This window comes from Bos grunniens, chromosome 1 (genome assembly GCF_055505025.1).
Source record: "Bos grunniens cultivar Pamir isolate PY7600 chromosome 1, Bosgru_T2T1.0, whole genome shotgun sequence".
In the NCBI taxonomy this organism is placed as follows: Eukaryota; Metazoa; Chordata; class Mammalia; order Artiodactyla; family Bovidae; genus Bos; species Bos grunniens.
In genome coordinates, this window is record NC_141165.1 from 146,961,918 (window position 1) to 146,983,406 (window position 21,489).

The 21,489-nt window shown below is 43.6% G+C and overlaps 1 protein-coding gene across 8 annotated transcripts in view; it reads right to left on the minus strand.

Annotated features, from left to right (window-relative positions):
- Positions 1 to 1,678: 1,678 nt before the first annotated feature.
- Positions 1,679 to 21,489, minus strand: part of APP (amyloid beta precursor protein) — a 311,691-nt gene continuing 291,880 nt past the window's right edge. For all 8 annotated transcript variants that reach the window (XM_086412582.1, XM_086412572.1, XM_086412568.1 and 5 more), the window contains 3 exons: positions 17,895 to 17,995; positions 14,540 to 14,686; positions 1,679 to 2,651 (listed from right to left, as the gene is read on the minus strand). In XM_086412582.1, the coding sequence (XP_086268708.1) occupies positions 2,550 to 2,651; positions 14,540 to 14,686; positions 17,895 to 17,995 (350 nt within the window). In that variant the 3' untranslated portion in view covers positions 1,679 to 2,549. The remainder of the gene's footprint in view (positions 2,652 to 14,539; positions 14,687 to 17,894; positions 17,996 to 21,489) is intronic.

Genomic DNA, 21,489 nt, shown 5'->3' on the forward strand with positions numbered 1-21,489 from the left:
AGGAGCCTGGCGGGTTACAGTCGATGGGGTCTCACAGAGTCGGACTGAAGTGACTTAGCACACACGCAGGTTTTTCCAATTAAAAATCACGTACAGTATATGCGACATTGTTTTAAAATAGACATGGAGCAGACGTTCTCAAGTGGGATGGTTTCGTCCCTCATAAGGGACATCTAACAATGTCTGGAGACATTAAAAAAAATTAATTTATCTTTGGTTGCACTGAGTCTTTGCTGTTTTGCTCAGGCTTCCTCTAGCTGCAGTATGAGGGCTTCTCAACACAGTGGCTTCTCTTCACACAGGCTCTAGGGCACATGGGCTCAATAGCTGTGGCTCATGGGCTTAGTTGCTCTGAAACATGTGGGATCTTCCTAGATCAGGGATCAAACCCATGTCCTCTGCATTGGCAGGCAGATTCTTATCCACTGTGCCACCCAGGAAGTCCTCCAGGGACATTTCTGATGATCATTACTGGACAGCACCACTGGTGTGAAGTGGATGGAGACCAGGAATGCTACCAAACATCTTACGATGTTCGAAACAAGGACTTACACCCTACAATATCAACCGTGTGAGGGTTGAGAATACTGCTTAGTCGATAATGATCAGCTGGTATTTTCCTAGAACTTTTCTCTTCATATCTTATCAGAAACTGTTACAATCTGTTTGTATGTTTGTGTTCTCCCAAAATTCACACTGAGGTCCTGATGCCCACTGCAATGGCATTGGGAGGTGCACGGCCTTTGGGAGGTGATTAGGTCATGAGGGTGGAGAACTCATGAATGGGATTAGTGCCCTCCTAAGAGAGGCTCCAGAGAGGTCCTAGCCCCTTCCACCACGTGAGGACACAAGAACTCTGCGACCTTGAAGAGGGCTCTCACCTGACCACGCCGGCACCTTGATCTCAGACTTCTACCCTCCAGAACTATGAGAAGTAAATTTGATTTTTTTGAGCTCTTTTTAAAAATTTATTTTTAAATAAATTTGTAACAAAAAGGATTAATAGCTTTGCAATGTTGTGTTAGTTTCTGCCATACATCAACGTGAATCAGCCACAAGTATACAAGTGTCCCCTCCCTCTTGAACCTCCCTCCCACTTCCCACCGGATCCCCAAATTTCTGTTTATAAGCCACCCAGTAGCTTATAATATTTTATTATAGTAGCACGAATGGACCAAGACAGGGACAAAGCTGAGGACCAAGATATGGCAACAAAGTAGTTTGGACCAAGTGAAGACTGAGTTGGGTCTATGAAGTATTTTACTAAAGCTGGGAGATGCCTATTGGCCCTAGCGTCCAGCTTGGACTTACTATTAAGACACAACAGGTGTGGATACCCTGCATCAGAAAGCTCTCATCAGTCTTCTGATGACTCAGGATCAGAAGGTGGTTACCATGGAAGCATTCACAACAGCACAATGCCGCTCTTCCAATAACGTATTTATTTACATAAAAACACCATTTTATACAAATTGAAGATAAATCTTGAAGGGTTTGTCCAGGCTTGCCTTCCCCATTCCCTGATTTTGTCCCTTCCACTCTCACCTTTTTTTGGTATCATAAATAAAGGGTTTTAGACTGGGTGAAAGAACCTGAATCTAACTCTTTTTCCCCATCCAAAGTAACTTTGAATATTTAACGTCCATACTCATCCTTCAAAGAAAACTCTTGCCCAGAGTCATTTTATTTAATTTATTTATGTAATACAGTGTAGAAAGCTATCATGGTCATACGCAATGATCCTGTACAATCATCCTGCAGAAAAGTTTTTTGGGAGAATTCTTGGTAAATTGAGACCAGCAGAGCGCTCCCACCCCCACCCTCCCCAACCCGTGAAAGTGCTTACAATGAACAGGGATTCTTTTCTTTACCAAAGATCTGAAGATACATGGACGAAAAAAGCTTCAATTCTCAATGCCTAATGTGTGCACATAAAACAGGCACGAAGAAATAAACGTCTATCCTCATACTTCCTATATCACACATATAGCAGGAGCAGCAATCTGTACAGTAAAATGCAATTGTGGGAAAAAAAAATCCTCTAACTCATTTGGATTACATAAAAACGTTGAACTTTAAAATGCATAGTGATCAGGAAAAGAATACTTAGGCAAGAGAAGCAGCTAAACCCCCACGTTCACAGAAAGCATTCCCCCATCGTTTCTTAAAGCATGTTTCAAAGTAGGACTTAGTTGGGTCACAAACCACAAGGATAATATACAACTGGCTAAGGGGCTACGTGATAAATAATCAGGAGAGGATCTATTCATGCACTAGTTGGATACAGCTAAATTCTTTACAGTACACAAAACCCATTAATAATGTAGTGTAGAGACCGAAATGTGAAGATAGAGAATACATTACTGATTTGTATATTAATTCAAGTTCAGGCATCTACTTGTGTTACAGCACAGCTGTTGAAAGGCGATAATGAGTAAATAATAAAACAGAAGGGTTTGCTTTTCTCCACGTTATTCTCTAAATGAACACCGATGGGTGGTGAAGCAATGGTTTTGCTGTCCGATTTCAGAGGCTGCTGCGGCGGTGGTCTAGTTCTGCATCTGCTCAAAGAACTTGTAAGTTGGGTTTTCGTAGCCGTTCTGCTGCATTTTAGAGAGGTGGCGCTCCTCTGGGGTCACAGCAGCGTCAACCTGCAGAGCAAGAACGAAGACAAATGAGTTTTTTTTTTTTAAACAATCTTTTAAGAGCGCACATGGAGAAGCCAGAGAAAGATAAGGTGCACTGTACTCTTTTTTCCTAAGCCAAGATTGCAGAAACCCCACAAATTTTCCTTTCTTTTCCACTTTGATGGAGAGTAGAGAAGGAGGTCTTCCCTGGAGCTCAAATGGTAAAGAATCCACCTGCGATGCAGGAGACCCGGGTCGATCCTTGAGTCGGGATCCTCTGGAGGAGGGCATGGCAACCACTCCAGTGTTCTTGCCTGGAGAATCCCAGGGACAGAGGAGCCTGGTGGGCTACAGTCTGTGGGATTGCAAAGAGTTGGACACGACTGAGCGACTAACACTACCATAGGAGAAGGCGGCGACAGAAGATGGCACCACTGACTCAACGGACATGAGTCTGAGCAAACTCTAGGAGATAGTGAGGGACAGGGAAGCCTGGCGTGGTGCGGTCCATGGGGTCGCAAAGAGTCGGACACCACTGACCCACTAAACAACGCCTGAGCCCACCAGTTACGCAGACACTCCATCTGGCCACTAGGTGGCGCTCAAACCCTTGACCGGCTGGCTTGCCTTAGGCAGCGCCCACTGGTTGCTTCCCTCCCTTAGTAGTAACTGGATACACTTAACGCAATAAATATTATTCTCTTCCCCTGTTGGCTTGAAAAAGAACAAAAGCCTTCCATGAAAGACTGTTTTACTTGAAAGTGTGGTGTCAAGCTAGAAAAAAGAGTTTTAGATTTAGCTAAGCAGTTGTGTCTGACTCTTTGCAACCCCATGGACTGTAGCCCACCAGGCTCCTCCGTCCATGGGATTTTCCAGGCAAGAATACTGGAGTGGGTTGCCATTTCCTTCTCCAGGAGACCTTCCTGCCCCAGGGATTGAACCCAGGTCTCCTACATTGTAGGCAGACGCTTTACCGTGTGAGCTACCAGAGCAGGTATGCTTGTGGCTCAGAGGTTAAAGCGTCTGCCCCCAATGCGGGAGACCGGAGTTCAGTTCCTGGGCCGGGAAGATCCCCTGGAGAAAGAAATGGCAACCTACTCCAGTATTCTTGCCTGGAAAATCCCATGGACGGAGGAACCTGGTGGAGAATCACCTGGAGAATCACATGGACGGAGGAGCCTGATAGGCTACAGCCCAAGGGGGCCCAAAGAGTTGGACACGACTGAGCGACTTCACTTTTCACTGACACTCAAAATCTGAACTGCTGAGTATCTCCGCACCCTTGTTTTGGTTTGTCCCTGGAGAAGGGTACGACAGAGGATGAGATGGCTGGATGGCATTACTGACTCGATGGACGTGAGTTTGAGTGAACTCCGGGAGTTTGTGATGGACAGGGAAGCCTGGCGTGCTGCGATTCATAGGGTCGCAAAGAGTCGGATATGACTGAGCAACTGAACTGAACTGAACTGAACTGAATACGTTAAAGAGGCAGACAGAAGCAGAGATGGCTCTTGGAGGGGGCTTTCCTGATCAGTCAAGGTGAGGGGGGAAAATCCAAATATATTTTCTTTGGGGTCTGTTCCCTTTAATGGGTTCCTTCAGATAAAAGTGAGTGCGCTAACAGCAGAATTCTGGACACTTCAATGTGAATACAGATGAGGAACAACATTTCCTGATGAGGCAGTGGAGTCCAAGCTGCCAGCTCCAGGAGACCGGAAAGGGATACAATTTACATAGAATCCGATCAGATCAGATCAGAACAGATCAGTCGCTCAGTGGTGTCCAACTTTTTGCAACCCCATGAATCGCAGCAGGCCAGGCCTCCCTGTCCATCGCCAACTCCCGGAGTTCACTGAGACTCACGTCCACCGAGTCAGTGATGCCATCCAGCCATCTCATCCTCTGTCGTCCCCTTCTCCTCCTGCCCCCAATCCCTCCCAGCATCAGAGTCTTTTCCAATGAGTCAACTCTTCACATGAGGTGGCCAAAGTACTGGAGTTTCAGCTTTAGCATCAGTCCTTCCAAAGAAATCCCAGGGCTGATCTCCTTCAGAATGGACTGGTTGGATCTCCTTGCAGTCCAAGGGACTCTCAAGAGTCTTCTCCAACACCACGGTTCAAAAGGATCAATTCTTCGGCGCTCAGCCTTCTTCACAGTCCAACTCTCACATCCATACATGACCACAGGAAAAACCATAGCCTTGACTAGATGAACACGGTGCAAACCCCTTGGGAGGGTGCTACCTGGAGATCTTGCTCTAGGATTGACTAATAGAAAACAACTACGGTGGTGTCAGTTTAAACTCCATGGAGGGGCACAAAGGAAAAAAACAGACTGGGGTAGCTCTGAGAGGCTGAGGAATGGGAGAGAGTGAGACAGTCACTCTTGACGGGCAACTGTGAGGTTTTTCGGCATAGGAGTCTCCCTCCCAGAAAACCTGCACCTTCCATTGGTAAGAGCAAAAGGGAAACTTCTGTACCTCCACTCTGTCTGATCTGCCAACATACTGTTAACTCCATTCTGCCTTTACTTTTATATTGAAATTCTGGGAGGGGATGTTCATTTTCTCTCCCCGCCCCAGGAGGTTGTACGTGTCTTGAAGGTAGGATCATTTATATTTTCGTCTTGGTACTAAGTGTTACACATTCCTGGCAGTGCCTAAATGATCAATTTCTACTTGATTAAACCTAAGTAGATTTCAAAAAAAAAAAAAAAGATAAACAACATACTGTTCCAGATTATTATTTTTAACTGAGCACTAAGATTCTAAATGGAGAAGGCAATGGCACCCTACTCCAGTACTCTAGCCTGGAAAATCCCATGGACGGAAGAGCCTGGTAGGCTGCAGTCCATGGGGTCGAGAAGAGTCAGATATGACTGAGCGACGTCACTTTCACTTTTCACTTTCATGCACTGGAGAAGAAAATGGCAACCCACTCCAGTGTTCTTGCCTGGAGAATCCCAGGGACGGGGGAGCCTGGTGGGCTGCCGTCTATGGGGTCGCACAGAGTCGGACACAACTGAAGCAACTTAGCAGCAGCAGCAAGATTCTAAAAGTATGTCTGGCTAAAGATTTAAACAGATGCCCTCTGTTGATACAGTGGGTCCTCTGAGCTGTAAACTTGGTTTGTCCTCTCAGGCTCTCCGTCCGGCCCTCTTACTCTCTGCAGGCCGAGCCAGACGTCCATCTGGCACGGGGAAAGGTGCTCAGGTTTCTAGCGTGTCTGCTGTGCCTCACACAGTCCACAGAAGAGAGGAAGTACTTATCTCTTTGCTGAATACATGAAAACTTACATTGTGTTATTACTGTTTTAAAACAAAAATAACTTTTCCCTCAGATACTGAAACCAGCACAGGCAAGAAGAAGTCAACTTCCTGTTGACTACAAGCATGGAGACCTTAAATTAGCTGGAACCAGAGGGCTGGTGACCTTGATTCTCCAAATCTCACCTGGCTACCGCACCACCGACCAACAGAAGGATGTCCACACCAGGCATCCTATGACCTTCTCTCTCATTGTGTCTTTAAAAACCCTTGCCTGAAAAGCCACCGGGGAGGTCGGGTCTTCTGAGAATTAGCCGCCCATACCACTTGCTTGGCCTTGCAAAACCTGTTCTCCTGAGTTCAGTTTTTTTTTTTTTTTTTTGGATTTCTCATATAAGTGAAGTCTTACAGTATTTTTCTTTTTCTCTGTCTCACTTATTTTGCTTAGTATAATACCCTCAAGGCTCATCCACGTTGTCACAAATGGCAGAATTTCCTTCCTTTTAATGGCTAAACAATATTCCATCACGTGTATCTCATTTTCTTTAGCCATTCATCCACTAATTGGCACTTTGTTCCCATGCCTCGGCTATTGTAAATAATGCTGTGCTGAACACAGGAGTACAGATGTCCTTTCTAGATAGTGATTTCATTTCTGTTGGATACATATTCACACGTGGAGTTGCTGGGTTGTATGACAGTTCTGTGTTCAGTGCATTGAGGAATCTCCATACTGTTGACTGCACCCCCACAGTGACGGCACCGCTCTTTCGGTCTGCATTATTCACTAGCCGGTGTGCTCTAGTCATGGTATAGGAATTGTCTTCCATCCCTCGACATGATGTCCTAGCACCAACAGACCTGCCCTCTGGCGTCTGTCCTTACTGGCTTCAGGAGGAGAAACATGGTGCTACAGTTAACAATATTGTATCGTATATTTGAAAGTTGTTTAAAAGAATAGATCTTCAAAGTTCTTATAACAAGAAAAAAAACTGTAATTATGTGAAATCAAAGTTGTTCACTAAACTCCAGTATTCTTGCCTGGAGAATTCCATGGACCAAGAGGATCGTGCCAGGCTTACAGTTCATGGGATCGCAAAGAGTTGGACACAACTGAGCGACTAACTTTCACTTTCAAACTTATTTTGGTAATCACCTCACAATATGTACATACATCAAATCATAATGTTGCAAACTTACAACTAATACAGTGTTATATATCAGTTCAGTTCAGTCGCTCAGTCGTGTCTGACTCTTTGTGACCCCATGAACTGCAGCACGCCAGGCCTCCCTGTCCATCACCAACTCCCGGAGTTCACTCAGACTCACGTCCATTGAGTCGGTGATGCCATCCAGCCATCTCATCCTGTCGTCCCCTTCTCCTCCTGCCCCCAATCCCTCCCAACATCAGAGTCTTTTCCAATGAGTCAACTCTTTGCATGAGGTGGCCAAAGTACTGGAGTTTCAGCTTTAGCATCTGGAATAAGCTGGTTTCCCCAAGGTTACTTTATGACTCCACCTCATGGGCTTTTCAGTCTGGGTGAGAGTTGGAATGACTGCCTTGGCTAATCTTAATGCAGCTGGAACAGACATAAAATTCCACTGGGAGGACACCGCGCCAACGGATGCTCCACATTGCTGTCCCTGGGAGAATAATCAGAGATGTTTCCCCAGCCCTTTCTCTTCCTTTGATCTGCTCTGTTTTCAACAAATGAGGTCACTGGGCTTTAATTGGCAGTTGTGTCATTAACCAGGAACTTGTAAGTTAAAACGCCATCATTAAAGATCAGCACCAGTAATGAGAGATTTCCCTCACTCTCCGAATCTGCTTGCTGAGAAACAGCCTGTCTACAGTCCTGTGCTGTTAGAACGTGGGCATCTTTTTCCTCTGTGCCACCTCTTAACTGAGATTTCAAAGAATGTAGAGATTAAAAAGCATCTTGCTTCAGAGATCAGGCACTGCTACGTGTCTGAGTGCAGAAGAAAACATAATGCTGCTTGATTGTTGGAGTATTAAACTTGTATTAATACAAGTTTACCTGAACCTACATCAACCCTCACACAGGCTGCATTCATCAGGGGCAGAGCAACAATTAAATAGCTGATCTCCTCTTCGAAGGCCAAAGCCAAACTCTTATTTAAGAGAGTACAGCCAGAAATGTGAGGCTCAGAGTATGTGAGTCAGACAGCTAACTTTCCTGTCTTTTCCCAGCCTCCTTCAGTTCAGTTCAGTTCAGTCGCTCAGTTGCGTCCGACTCTTTGCGACCCCATGAATCGCAGCACACGAGGCCTCCCTGTCCATCACCAACTTCAGGAGTTCACTCAAACTCACATCCATCGAGTTGGTGATGCCATCCAGCCATCTCATCCTCTGTCGTCCCCTTCTCCTCCTGCCCCCAATCCCTCCCAGCATCAGAGTCTTTTCCAATGAGTCAACTCTTCACATGAGGTGGCCAAAGTACTGGAGTTTCAGCTTTAGCATCAGTCCTTCCACAGAACACCCAGGACCCAGCCTCCTTTCTACTTGCTAATTCTTGTGACCCGCTGCTGCTGGGAGGGTGGCTCACGCTTCCCCAGTGCTGCAGCGGGGCGGCTTGGCCCCCAGGTCTCAGAGAGCTTGGAGCTACAGGAGAAGGGATTACCTTTACAACATGGCACCCACGGAGTGTAGATGGCATCTTTTTATCCCCAGATCCTTGAAAGGTAAAGGTGGAATGCTGAGTGCTCTGGTCCATGGATAAACCCACCGCCGAAAGAAGTCAGGGGGAGCCTCCCTACCCTGCAGGGCTCAGTCATCCGTCACTCACGGCTCAGCCATGGCCCTGCTGCTGGCCACCCAGCATGGTGAGGGCCAGCCCACCATGACCCTGGGTGCACGGGGCCTCAGTATCACTTCCCTTCAAGTGGAGCTGGGGGAAAATGGAGCCAGTGGTGCTTATTCGGCAAGGAATTACAGGGCAATGGAGCAGGGGACTGAATTCTCCTTCCTGCTTCTTTCCCCACCCCAACCCCAGGCAGGAACCAGGTGTCACTGGCTGAGATGAAAACCTACCTGCATAGCACCTCCGAGCACCCCTTCTTTGGACTTTCTGGGAGCAATGACTGATCTGAAGTCTTCATCTTCTTCAGAGACCCTGGGACACTCTCTACACTGAACCCCAGCTTGGCTTCCATGGGCCACTGCTACTGACCCTTTTCTCTCTTCTAGTAACCTTGAAATGTTGGTTTTTCTACTGTGTACATGTTCATTTTCATGGACATTATAGAGAGCTGAGCCCAAAGAGCTCAGTCCACCTGGTGCTAACACCATCTTGAATAGAACTTTTGACTACTGTTTGGCTAATGCCCTCTTCCTACCCGTCTCTCCCTGAACTCGACTCTCTGAAGCCACTTATTCCTTCACTATATGCAGAGGAATTTACAGCTCAACCATTAGACTGTAGACATAAAATCTATTTGGATCTCTCCTTAATTTCTAGACTCCCCCTGCTTGGGGGGGAGTCTTGGCTCTCATGTAGGTGCTTTAAGCTCGGAGGAGGGCCAGTGAACATCCTATTTTAATTTTATTAGGTAGGGTAACCAGCAGGGTGTGTGTTGATGGGTGACCCTTTATGCATGGCACTGAGTCCCAACAAGAGAATCTCAGCCTCTAAAGATTTACCATTTCAGGTCATCTAGGTGGACAAAGGCTTCCCAGGTGGTAAGAATCCACCTGCCACTGCAGGAGTTGCAGGTTCGATCCCTGGGTCGGGAGGATCCCTTGGAGAAGGAAATGGCAACCCACTCCAGTATTCCTTGCCTGGGAAATCCCATGGACAGAGGAGCCTGGTGGACTACAGTCCATGGGGTTGCAAAGAGTCAGACACCACTAAGCATGCTTGTACCAGAGGTGGACAAAGAACAGAGGATAGGATAAACTAAACACGTAAAACAACCAGGGAGTGTAAGAACACTAGCAACCTGGGAAGGAAAGGACACACTCAGAGAACAGCAATGAAGTTTTCAAGTTAATCATTTATCACTTTTAGTAACCTCGCTATGTTGGTTTTCTACTGTATACACGGTCATTTTCATAATTACATTTCCTTATTTCCCTAAGTAGCTCAGTTATACTTATTGCCTACATCAAGTAATCTTTCAGGCACACCCCGGAACTCCCCTGCCATGCTGATGCTTTCCTTTGACCTTCTAGTTTCTACTCCTGCTGTTTGCTTCCAATCTCCTGCTGATTTGAGTCTACCTTCGATTTTTCTTTCTTTCTTTAATATTTGTTTGGCTTCCCTGGTCTTAGTTGCAGCATGTGGGATCTAGTTGCCTGTCCAGGGATTGAATCAGGGCCCCCTGCATTGGGAGTGTGGCATCTCAGCCTCTGGACCACCAGGCAAGTCCCATCCCTTCACTTTTTCTTCCTGTTGCCTCCCATTTAACCTTTCCAAACTGCCAGACTGCTCTACACCCGTTAGTGGTTGCTAGATGCCTCCACTAAAACTTGATTTCTGCCAGGAAGAAAGGACCCATAGCGACATAGTTTTATAATGTCACCAATCGGATAGCACAGTCCTTCAAAAGAGTCATCTGCTGTATCTCCATAAAAAGCTAAATAAGGAACCCTTTTACTCAGATCAGAGATGACTGGGGGCAGGGGATAGGAGACCTCTGGTGTTCCAGTTATCAGATCTGCGAAAAAATTTTTTTTAATTTCTTCAATCAAGAGGCTTTATACCACTTTTTTCCTGTTAAAGGTGAAGTCTCTGTCCAGAAGGTATAGTGGAGAGAGCTCCAAGATATATTTGAAAATGTTCAGTGTCAGCTGACATGAGTGTAGTTCTCCTAACAGAACCTGGGGTCAGTGGGATTTGCAGAACCTCACTGGCAGGACAATGGTGGGTAATTCAGTGCGTGCTGGCATCGTCAGCCACCAGAGATGGTGTGCACAATCTGGGGAACAGAGTAACAGAGGGCTGTCTTGTCACTCCTGGAGGCACCAGTGAAGCACTGGCATCTCCGTGAGAAACCACAACTAATGACTTACAGGCTGAATGTCTGGCTTCATGATGAAAGTAAATATTAAATCAATATTTACTGCTTAGTTTTGCACAACAAAAATTAGCAACTGCTCACCTCCAACTGGTAACATTTCTATGAATAAAAGCCCTAGGCGTGCTTCACTTTCCCATCTCTGTGATCTTCTGCAGCAATCCTTCCCTCTGAGAAGGAGCGAATCCCTGGAGACCAAAGCTTTTGTTGGGGTTTCTCCTTCACGGCTGAATTCTGTCCTGACAGATGTAGGACCTGGTATCTGGGGATACCCATTTACTCATTTTTGTTCTTAGTGAAATAAGGTTACTCATTAATGAAGCAGGTTAACCAGCCATCTAGTCAAGGCTATGGTTTTTCCAGTAGTCATGTATGGATGTGAGACTTGGACTGTAAAGAAAGCTGAGCGCCAAAGAACTGATGCTTTTGAACTGTGGTGTTGGAGAAGACTCTTGAGAGTCCCTTGGACTGCAAGGAGATCCAACCAGTCCATTCTGAAGGAGATCAGTCCTGGGTGTTCATTCGAAGGACTGATATTGAAGCAGAAACTCCAATACTTTTGCCACCTGATGTGAAGAACTGATTCATTTGAAAAGACCATGATGCTGGGAAAGGTTGAATGCAGGAGGAGAAGGGGACGACAGAGGATGAGATGGTTGGATGGCATCACTGACTCAATGGACATGAGTTTGGGTAAACTCCAGGAGTTGGTGATGGACAGGGAGGCCTGGCGTGCTGCAGCTCATGGGGTCGCAAAGAGTCGGACACGACTGAGTGACTGAACTGAACTGAACCAGCTGCCAATAAACTTATTTCCCTGTCCTTAAGGGGGAGAAGCCCACTCAGACAGGCAGGGAAATGTGGGTGGGGGCAATCACCTGATTCGGCACGTACTCTGAGAGTAATGGTGCTGAAACCCCCTTTCATGCTGCATCACCCCGCCAGGTGAGCCAGTCCAGGTGCTCAGGCTGGGTTGCAGTTCTGAGTGTCTGAAATCGGCCAGACCATCACCTTCCTGAGGGCTGGGATGGTATCCAGCGCCTTAGATGAAGATCTCTTCCAACACTCAACAGAGAGCTTGACGAAGGCTTGGGTTACCTACGGACTGGAGAGAAAGGAAGACCTCTCCAGGGAGAAAGAGATGGTTTCTGGGCTCTTCACAACATCCTTCCTTAAAAAAAGAAGGAGTTGAGCAGAAATAAGGAAAAGAAACACCAAAGGAGGTGGGGCGGTCAGTCTAGAGGTTCCCAGATGCTCTTAAGCTAACAAAATAAACAACAAGAGAAGGACTGAAGGACTTCTCTTCCCACAGGGATGCTTTCTGGCTTAAAAACTCACTTTTTTCAGAATTCGTGTTAAAGTGTCAACTGCTCTAATAGTTCAAAACTGAGGAGACCTTTTTTTGCTAACTAATCAAAAAAATGGTTTTACCCCAGGAAGCTATGTGCCTGCGTGCTAAGTTGCATCTGGCTCTTTCTGACTCCATGAACTGTAGCCCACCAGCCTCCTCTGTTCTTGGGATTCTTCAGGCAAGAATACTGGAGTGAGTTGCCATGCCCTTCTCCAGGGCATCTTTCCCACCCAGGGATTGAACCCGCACCTCTTATGTCTCCTGCACTGGCAGGCAGGTTCTTTACCACTAGCGCCACCTGGGAAGCTCAAGGTTTGCTTAGATAACTATATAAAAGGCTTCCCTGGTGGCTCAGATGGTAAAGAATCTCCCAATTTGGAGACTTAGGTTTGATCGCTGGGTCAGGAGGATCCCCTGGAGAAGGCATGGCAACACACTCCAGTATTCTTGCCTGGAGAATTCCATGGACAGAGGAGCCTGGCGGGCTGCCCACGGGGTGGCAAAGAGCCAGACACGACTGAGCAACTAACACTTTCACTTTTCATATAAAAGGCAGGAGCACTAACACTAAATATATATCAGTGATTCTCAAAACTGACTGCATGTTTGATTCAGCTGTGAAAATTTTCTACACTGAGATTGCTAGCCTCCTATTCAGAAATTCTGTTTCCCAAGGTCTGGGGTGGGATCTGGGGAACGTGTCCTTGGAAATCGGTACCTTGTAAGCAAGTCTCAGCACAATCACGGCAGTCAGCTCCGAGATGCCTTGTTTCATTGCCCAGCATCACGGGGCTCTGATACGGACAGTATCCTCCTCAGATTCCCATGCTAAAGTCCTAATTCCCAGTACTTTATACATAATACCCACACGTTTGTTGGTTAGTTGCTAAGTCGTGTCTGACTCTTTGCGAACCCACGCACTGCAGCCCACCAGGCTCCTCTGTCCATGGGATTTTCCAGGCACGAATACTGGAGTGAGTTGCCATTTCCTACTCCAGGGGGTCTTCCCAATGACCCAGGGATTGAACTCACGTCTCGTGTGTCTATTGGCAGGTGGATTCTTTATCCCTGTGCCACCTGGGAAGCCCTGCTCTGTCTGACCTTGGCTCTACTGAATTTGACACTGAAAGGACACTGCTTTTGTCTGGGTCTGTTTTCTTACGTATAAAATGAGATCAATTAATTGATCCTTGAGATCTTTTTTGGCTCTAGCAATTCTCAATTTCTCAAGATGTATTAATTCACTATCTTTAATAGTTTCCTAAAAACTACATAAACCGTGAGGTTCTCCTCTTCTCAACCTGCATTTTAAATGCATATAAGGAACTTATTTGTACATTTTATTTTACAGTATTTTAGGTCAAGGGTTTAAGGAGTCATATTTGAATCTTGCAGCTTAATCTATTTTGCTGGTGTAACTTACTACCTCTGTGTTGTACATCCTCCTATCTCCCACAGGTTGGGCTGCTGGGAGAGTCTCGAGGAAATGGAATTGTCACTTTGTGGGTCTTCTCTCCATCTTCAGGGCCACTGTACTAACACCTTGAAACTAGGACATTTCAGGTGCAAAGTGCAGGCTAACGATTTGACTAACTTCGTATATGTTGTTCAGCCCTTGGGTACAATGTGATTTTCTATGACACTCTAAAGGTACGATTGGTTACTGAAAATTATTATTATCACCTGGCTTGAGTTAGAAGTCACATGATTTATTTAAAAGTCCAGGAATAGGGACATGCCTGGTGGTCCAGTAGTTAAGAATCCACCTTCTAGTGCAGGGGACACAGATTCAGTCCCTGGTTGGGGAACTAAGATCCCACACGCCACAACTAGAGAGCCCACACACTGTTGAGCTTGCTGGCGCAACAAAGACCCCAGCATAGTCAGAAGAAAAAAAATCCAGGAATAAATGTGTCAAAAAAAGTTTTTTTCAACAAAAAGCAGCCTTCCACCTCCGTTTTTATTTGTAACTTGTTTTAAAAAAATGTTTCACGGCAGTCACAATGTCTTTAAGCCAGGCATTATCCTTAGTATTATTCTGATATTTCAATAGAAAATAAGAAGCTGAGATAGCATATATCCCTATTGCCTTGACCACAGTAGTTATAAGTCAGAAGGAATAAAAACCAGAAGCAAGAAAACAGCTGCAACTTGAGCAGGAATGGGGATTGTTTTTCCAAAGAAGAGATACTTGGATGATTCCAACACCGAGCAAGAGTGCCTTTACGCCAGTTGCAAACAGGCAGCCAGGTTCACCTACCTCCACCACTCCATGATGGATGGATGTGTACTGTTTCTTCTTCAGCATCACCAAAGTGATGACGATCACTGTTGCTATGACAACACCGCCCACCATGAGCCCAATGATGGCTCCTTTGTTGGAACCCACGTCTTCTGCAAAGAACACCTTGAAAACAAATCAAGGAAAAGGACTGTAACTACGGGAGACGTATGGATGAGGAACGTGGAAAGTTCAGTATATCCAGTCTACGTTTTATGCCGTAAGTTTGAATTGTTGGTCACTCAAATTATTTGGTGCGCACTTGAAAAAAAGCCGAATAATACTGACTAAAAATGACATCTTCAGTCTGTAGAATAATGCACCACGTGCCTTCCTCAGTCCTGGAATGGCCACTCCCTCCTCCCCTTCCCCACCAATATGTCTTTAGGAAGGCAAACAGCAGCCCGCAGGGATCTGAAACCCTCTGATAGGTGGACATTCTGTTAAGTGGGGGAGGGCAGCTCTTAGATCTATCAGAAACTGAAAAGGCACGGTTCATGATTATGAAAGGAGGTCAGTATCTTCCCAGTCACAGCAGGTTTAAACTGGGAGACCTGACGCGTGACAGCTGCGCCTTAGGTACTTCTCCAAACTACAGATGCCGTCGTTTTCTTAGAAGGACATTTTCAATACACAGGAACATGCAATCTAAGACAAAGGCATTAAACAGAAGAAAACAGGCATCTTGTTACCTACTTTAAGCCACAATAATTCTGCAAGACACTAATTAACCTTGAGAAGCATCATATGCTTATAAGGCACTTATTTCAAACAGAAGCAGCAGTCGGCAACAAGATAAGAATTTTAATAGCCACACATTGACATGTGCTTTCTTACTATGATGTCTCTGGCAACCCAACTAAAAATGTTTTAGTCTTGATGTTTATTTGAGTTAAACATGAAAAGAATTTAGAGAATACTGTGAAGAAGAAATTTATTCAGTGATAAATTTATTATACTACATTCCTTCATACTGTTTGTAAAAGTGAGTCATTATTTTTCATCTTTACTTGAAAGGAATTATAAAAGCACACGGCAACTTTTATCATTTTTCATATATGGAGATACTCTTATGCCAGATCATCTGGTTTAATTCTACAGAATATATACCATGTTTGCTATATAAATTAATAAAAATAGCTCCCTAAATAATTTTTTTGATATAATCTCAAGATAGTAAATGACAGTGAAAACTAGAACTGACATCCTAGCAATCTGAAAAGGCAACATGAAATGCAGCAAACAAAGCAAATTTCGAAAAGAGTTTTATTCATGGTTTATCTGCAACAAAACTAGAAACTGTTCATAATCATGCCCCTTTCTAAACAAATATACTCCCTCAACATATTTGTAAAGAACAAATCATTAATTAGCTAATGATACAAGTATGAGGTAATCAGAAATGTGTGTAAGTCTGGACATCTTCCTGTGTCTTTAAGAAAATACTGTAATTTTGTAATATTCATTGCACTAATTATAGTACATTATCTTATCAACTAGTTCAGTAGAGGGAGCTGATTCTCATAATCGCTGCTGCCAGCATTAGTCACTGTCACGTTATAGGAGTTTGTGTAATTGCGGAGATGGGTTTTCATGACACAGGCACCAGAAAATGCAAAGTCACATATTAATCTTCAGCTATCTGACCCACCAGCATCCAGCTCTTCAGCAGAATTCCCAGTTTTTTTTTTTATTAACCTCTTCAGCATCACCCAGATCAAGAGTGGCCCTGATTCTATAATAACTGACACTGGATTAACCTTCCAAGGAAAACCATGCTTCAAAGAGTTTAGTGTGCTTTTATCGAAAAGGTTATGGGAGTTAAAATGCAAATCTGAGCTGCAAGTCAGTTTTGGATTTGCCCAGTCATTTACAGTGAAAAGAGGCACGCATCATACTTTACAGGTGCTTCTGTCGGAGTTTAATACTTGGATTTATAAATTTTATTCACAAATATTGGAAAGACAGTTTCCCCTTGAAAGGGAAAAAGACACATACACTTATATACACACACAAACAAAAATAAAGTGCCTAAGAGCGTCCTTCTCAAGGATTATTACTGTTTTCAGAATTTTACTACCACCTTTATTCACTACTGAATGTGCAGTCAAATGACTTCCGTTATTAATTTAAGCCACTCACTGGACTTACTCTTAAGATGGGAGGAACCCTAACATCATGAAGGACTGTTTACCTGAGGTTTTTGGTAAAGGGCTTAAAGGAAATGATGGGTGTTTTCTGATTTACTCCAATTCTAACATTTGGGGGTGGGGAAAGGGTGAGTGTATCTGAAAAGGAAGCCACTGTCTTTCCTGGCCAAGTCTTCTGCTGAACAGCACTGCTGGGGATAGTGCTCATCCACCCCTTCTACCCACCTCCAGAGGTCCCAAACATCCTGCCCCTCAGGAAGAATTTAAAGGGTGGGGAGGGAACCGAAGGATGGGCAAGGGAGAGGCGAAAAAACCCAGGGAGAGAGTTCCAAACGTGAAATTAAGCAAACGGCCAGGAATGCCGTTTTGTGAACCTAAGTAGTATTTGCACCTGTTTATTTGAAATTTTGATCCCTCACACAAACATACCAAAAGACTGCTGTCCTAGAAAACAGACAGGAAGTTAATTAAAATGGCTGCTAGACTAGAAATTAATTCCATTTTAAGTCCTTTGTGGGTTTAACTGCTTTCTAGACCTATTTTTGTTGCTGTTCAGTCACTAAGTCGTGTCCGACTCTCTGTGACCCCATGGACTGTAGCACACCAGGCTCCTCTGTTCTCCACTATCTCCTGGCATTTGCTCAAATTCATGTCCATTGAGTCGGTGGTGCTATCTAAGCATTTCATATGCTAAGAACTACCATTTAAAGAGCCTCTTTTTCTTTTCTTCCTATTTTCATGATGCGCCTATAGGCAAGCATGTAATTTTTGTTTTAATCTTTTCCTTAACTGGATTTCTGACCCAGGAGGAATGTGAGTCATTTGGCAAGACAGAATGGCAGGAAGAGGTAGATTATGTCACCTACCAATTTTTATTTATTTATTTTTTAAACTTTATATTTTGTATTGGGATATAGCCAATTAACAATGTTGTGATAGTTTCAGGTAAACAGCGAAGGGACTCAGCCATACACATACATGGATCCATTCTCCCCCAAACTCCCTTCTGAACCAGGCTGCCACATAACATTGAGCAGAGTTTCCTGGGCTCTGCAGTAGGACCTTGTTGGTTATCCATCTTAAAAATAGCCCTATGCAATGTCCATCCCACAAGTTCATTCTCTAAGTCTGTGAGTCTGTTTCTGCTTTGTAAGTTCATTTGCATAATTTCTTTTTTCACCTACCAATTTTTGATGATGAACTTCATATCCTGAATCATGTCGGAATTCTGCATCCATCTTCACTTCAGAGATCTCTTCCGTCTTGATGTTTGTTAATCCCGAACCTGTATGACACCATAAGCATTGTACCATAATCAAAACACACAGGCCAGTCCATTTGTTTTATCTATAAACAATATCATTTCAACACAAAGCCTACCAGAAACTTCCTCCTAAGCCTAAAGTTAGACGAAAATAGATTAACGACTTTCTTCAAGAAAAATGACACCCTATATTTAAATCCTTAAGCACTGCCTTTTTTAAACAAAAAGAAATTAAAGATTAAAGAAATTTGAACTTAACATGCTATAATTTTTTTCTTAATGGGGAAAAATAGAAGTTAAATGGTAGTTGTGAGGGTGGCAAGGATTTGTTCCTAGAATATGCTGGCTTGGTTTAGGGGCTTACAGCTTAGCCTATAATGTGTCTTTTTCCTTCAGAAAAGGTCATAAAAGGCTTTAAAAATGAGCATTAATTACCTGGTAGAACAAAACTGCCACTTTGGGACTTTGTTCCTATTACAAATAAATTATGCTCATGCATCTATGCAGTGGAGCTCTGTAAAAATCGTATCATTTATTTAGTTAAGTGATTTAGTTACAGATATTAATACAAAATGTAACTGGTTCATCTGCTGAATAAAGAACTGCAGTACATAATTTTTGAAAACTGTTTCTGTGGGACTAAGAGATTTTCTAATGTACTAATGCTTCTTTATAAATTACTATATGATCCTTACACTATTATCATGAATTTAATTTTTCTGATGATAATTTGAAGTTTAAAAACAAAACGCAAAGTAATTTTTAAAACCCAAAGTGAAAGAGTGCAGTATAAATATGATTTACATGTTGTAGCATTTAAATATCAAAAGTTTGAATTTTAGGATGAGAATGGCTTCTAAAATCACCTGTTTTCTGCTCTTCCCACCCAGGGGTAAACTCTCAGCTCTACTTGAAAAGAGAGGAATAGATCTGTTTGCCTGCATTTTCATACAGCTTTGTCTACTAGAATGGTGTTTCTTACACGAAGCCAAAATCAGTTTCCTTGTAACTTCCACTCCTTGTTCAACACAGAACAAGCCTGAACCTCCTTTCTGCACAATAGCCTTGAACAGATCAGAAACTCAAGAAGAGACGTCATGTTCCTGCTGATTTTTCTCCTACTTGGGCTCCAAGTTCCTTCAGCTCCCATGGGACCTAATTTCTTGCTTTTGGTCTGTCGCTCTTACAATCTTGTCTACAAGGTGTTGTGAACCCTGTCACACATCTTGTTAAAAGTGAAAAGCACTGTCCACAGCATATGATGGGCCAGTCTAACAGCACACTCTATACAAAAGAGAAAAGGGGATAATTTGACAAGATCCAGGGAGCTCACGCTGGTTGTGACATATCACTGATTCCTTGGCCAATTGCTCAAAGAGCTTCCATTTAACAACCTATTCAAAAACAGACCCTAGATCAATGTCAATCTCCATCCGGCGTGGCCTGTGATGCTGTCTTCTGCTCATCAGAACTATGTTTTTCTTATTCCTGTCTTCCCAGGTCTTGCTAGTCCACAAAGATCAGTGAGAGTGGTTCTATGATCTTGCCCTCTGGTTCTCCTAGACTGTGATTTACCTGGGTCCTAGGGACTTACACTTGGGTAGAGAAGTGTGGTAGTTTAAAAATATAGCCACTAATTATAGATACTCTTACCATCAAGAGGTGGGACTTAATTCCCTTGTGATTATATATAGACTTGCTTCTCATGAACAGAATGTAGCAAAAGTGGTGGTGTATGACTTGAGACTGGATCGCAAAGGACAGCTTCCTTTGTAATCTATCTCAGATCACTTGGTCTGGGGAAAGTTGGCTGCCATGTTGTGAGGATACTCAAGCAGTCCTTTTAAAAAGATTCACATGGGCAGGCACCAAGGTCTCCTGCCAACTGCCACGTGAGTGAACCATCATGGAAAAAAACCTGACCAGCCCAGCCAAACCTCAAGCCCTCAGACGCATGGAGCTACGATAGATGTCTTGATTGCAACTTCCTGAGAGATCCTGAGCCTTAAGCATCCAGCTAAGCCATGCCTGAAATCCTTGAAATTCATTATAAGAAGCAAAATGTTTATTTTTAAGTTGCTAAGTTATGGGGTTATTTATTATATAGTAACATAGCTATTACAAAAGACTGTGTGCTCAGGTCTGTCTCTTTGCGATCCCATGGACTGCGGCCTGCCAGGCTCCTCTGTCCATGGGGTTTTTTTCAGGCAAGAATACTGGAGTGGGTTGCCATTTCCTCCTCCAAGGGAATCTTCCTGACCCAGGGATCAAACCCATGTCTCCTGCGTTTTCCGCACTGGCAGGTGGGTTCTTTACCACTGCGCCACCTGGGAAGCCCATTACAAAGGACTAGTGCCTTCTTTTCTCATCTTCGTCTTTCTAGGGCTTTGATCTCCTTTTAACAAAAGACCATTCTCTTCAATATACATATCAAAGACAGAAGCACCATCAAAGTGGGACAATTTCTCCTTCTCTCATCTTTTAACTGGTCCACTCAGCGCACTGACTGTACCCGACCCCTAACCCTGTCACAAGAACTGTAAGGCTCTCCATTCTTATTTATGTTCCTGCCTTAAAATGAGCAGCACTTTCTAATAAATTTCATCTTATTCTGACCTCTAATCTTCCTGATACAAATTTTTATTCGGCTGTGACACTAATGCTTGTTTATCCCTCATTCGTTGTACATTTTTCTCTTTCTACAAACCCTTTTAAATCTGAGGTCCTTTTAGAACTAAAGTCATTTCTTTATACCTTACTTCTTTCTGTCATCAGGATCTAACAACGCAACAGTTAAAGCTATATTTCTGAGATTTTTAAGAAAACTGTCTTGAATACTCTTTCCTTCGAGATTTGTGAGACAAAATAACCACATTATAAAAAGGTAAAGAATGAGCTAGCTCTTCACTCAAAATTTAAAAAACCCACACTCTCGATGTATGGCAAAACCAATACAATATTGTAAAGTAATTAGCCTCCAATTAAGATAAATTTATATTAAGAATAAATAAATAAGAAATAAAAATAAAAACCCACACTCTTCCTGAAAGGATACCAAGAATACTTCCAATGGTCAAAAAATTTTCAAATTCATGCAGTAAGTCAGAACAACAGATAATTAATTATGGCACAACAGCTTTCAGGACTTTCAGCAGAAAAAGAGCTCATTTTTTATACAGCATGTATAGTCAGTCACCAAAGAGCCTTTCATTAAGCAAATCTCATTTAAAGGGGAAAAACTAATAAGCTTTCACCAGGGAAATATCATTGATAATAAAAGCTGAAACTGTGTCTAGTCATATGTGATGATTTAAGAAGATGTACATAAATCGCGTGGACCTTTCCTTGCAGGTTTACCCAATACAGTCCCTGAGCTGCTCTGATTCTACTCTAAGCCCTGCTGGGACTCTTGTTCTCTAAGTCACGGTGAGTCAGGAACAGCCTGCTGTTCATTTGAAGATGCTTTCTCAAAGTATCTGGTTTTCTTTATTAGGACTGGAGAAGGGTGGTCAAAT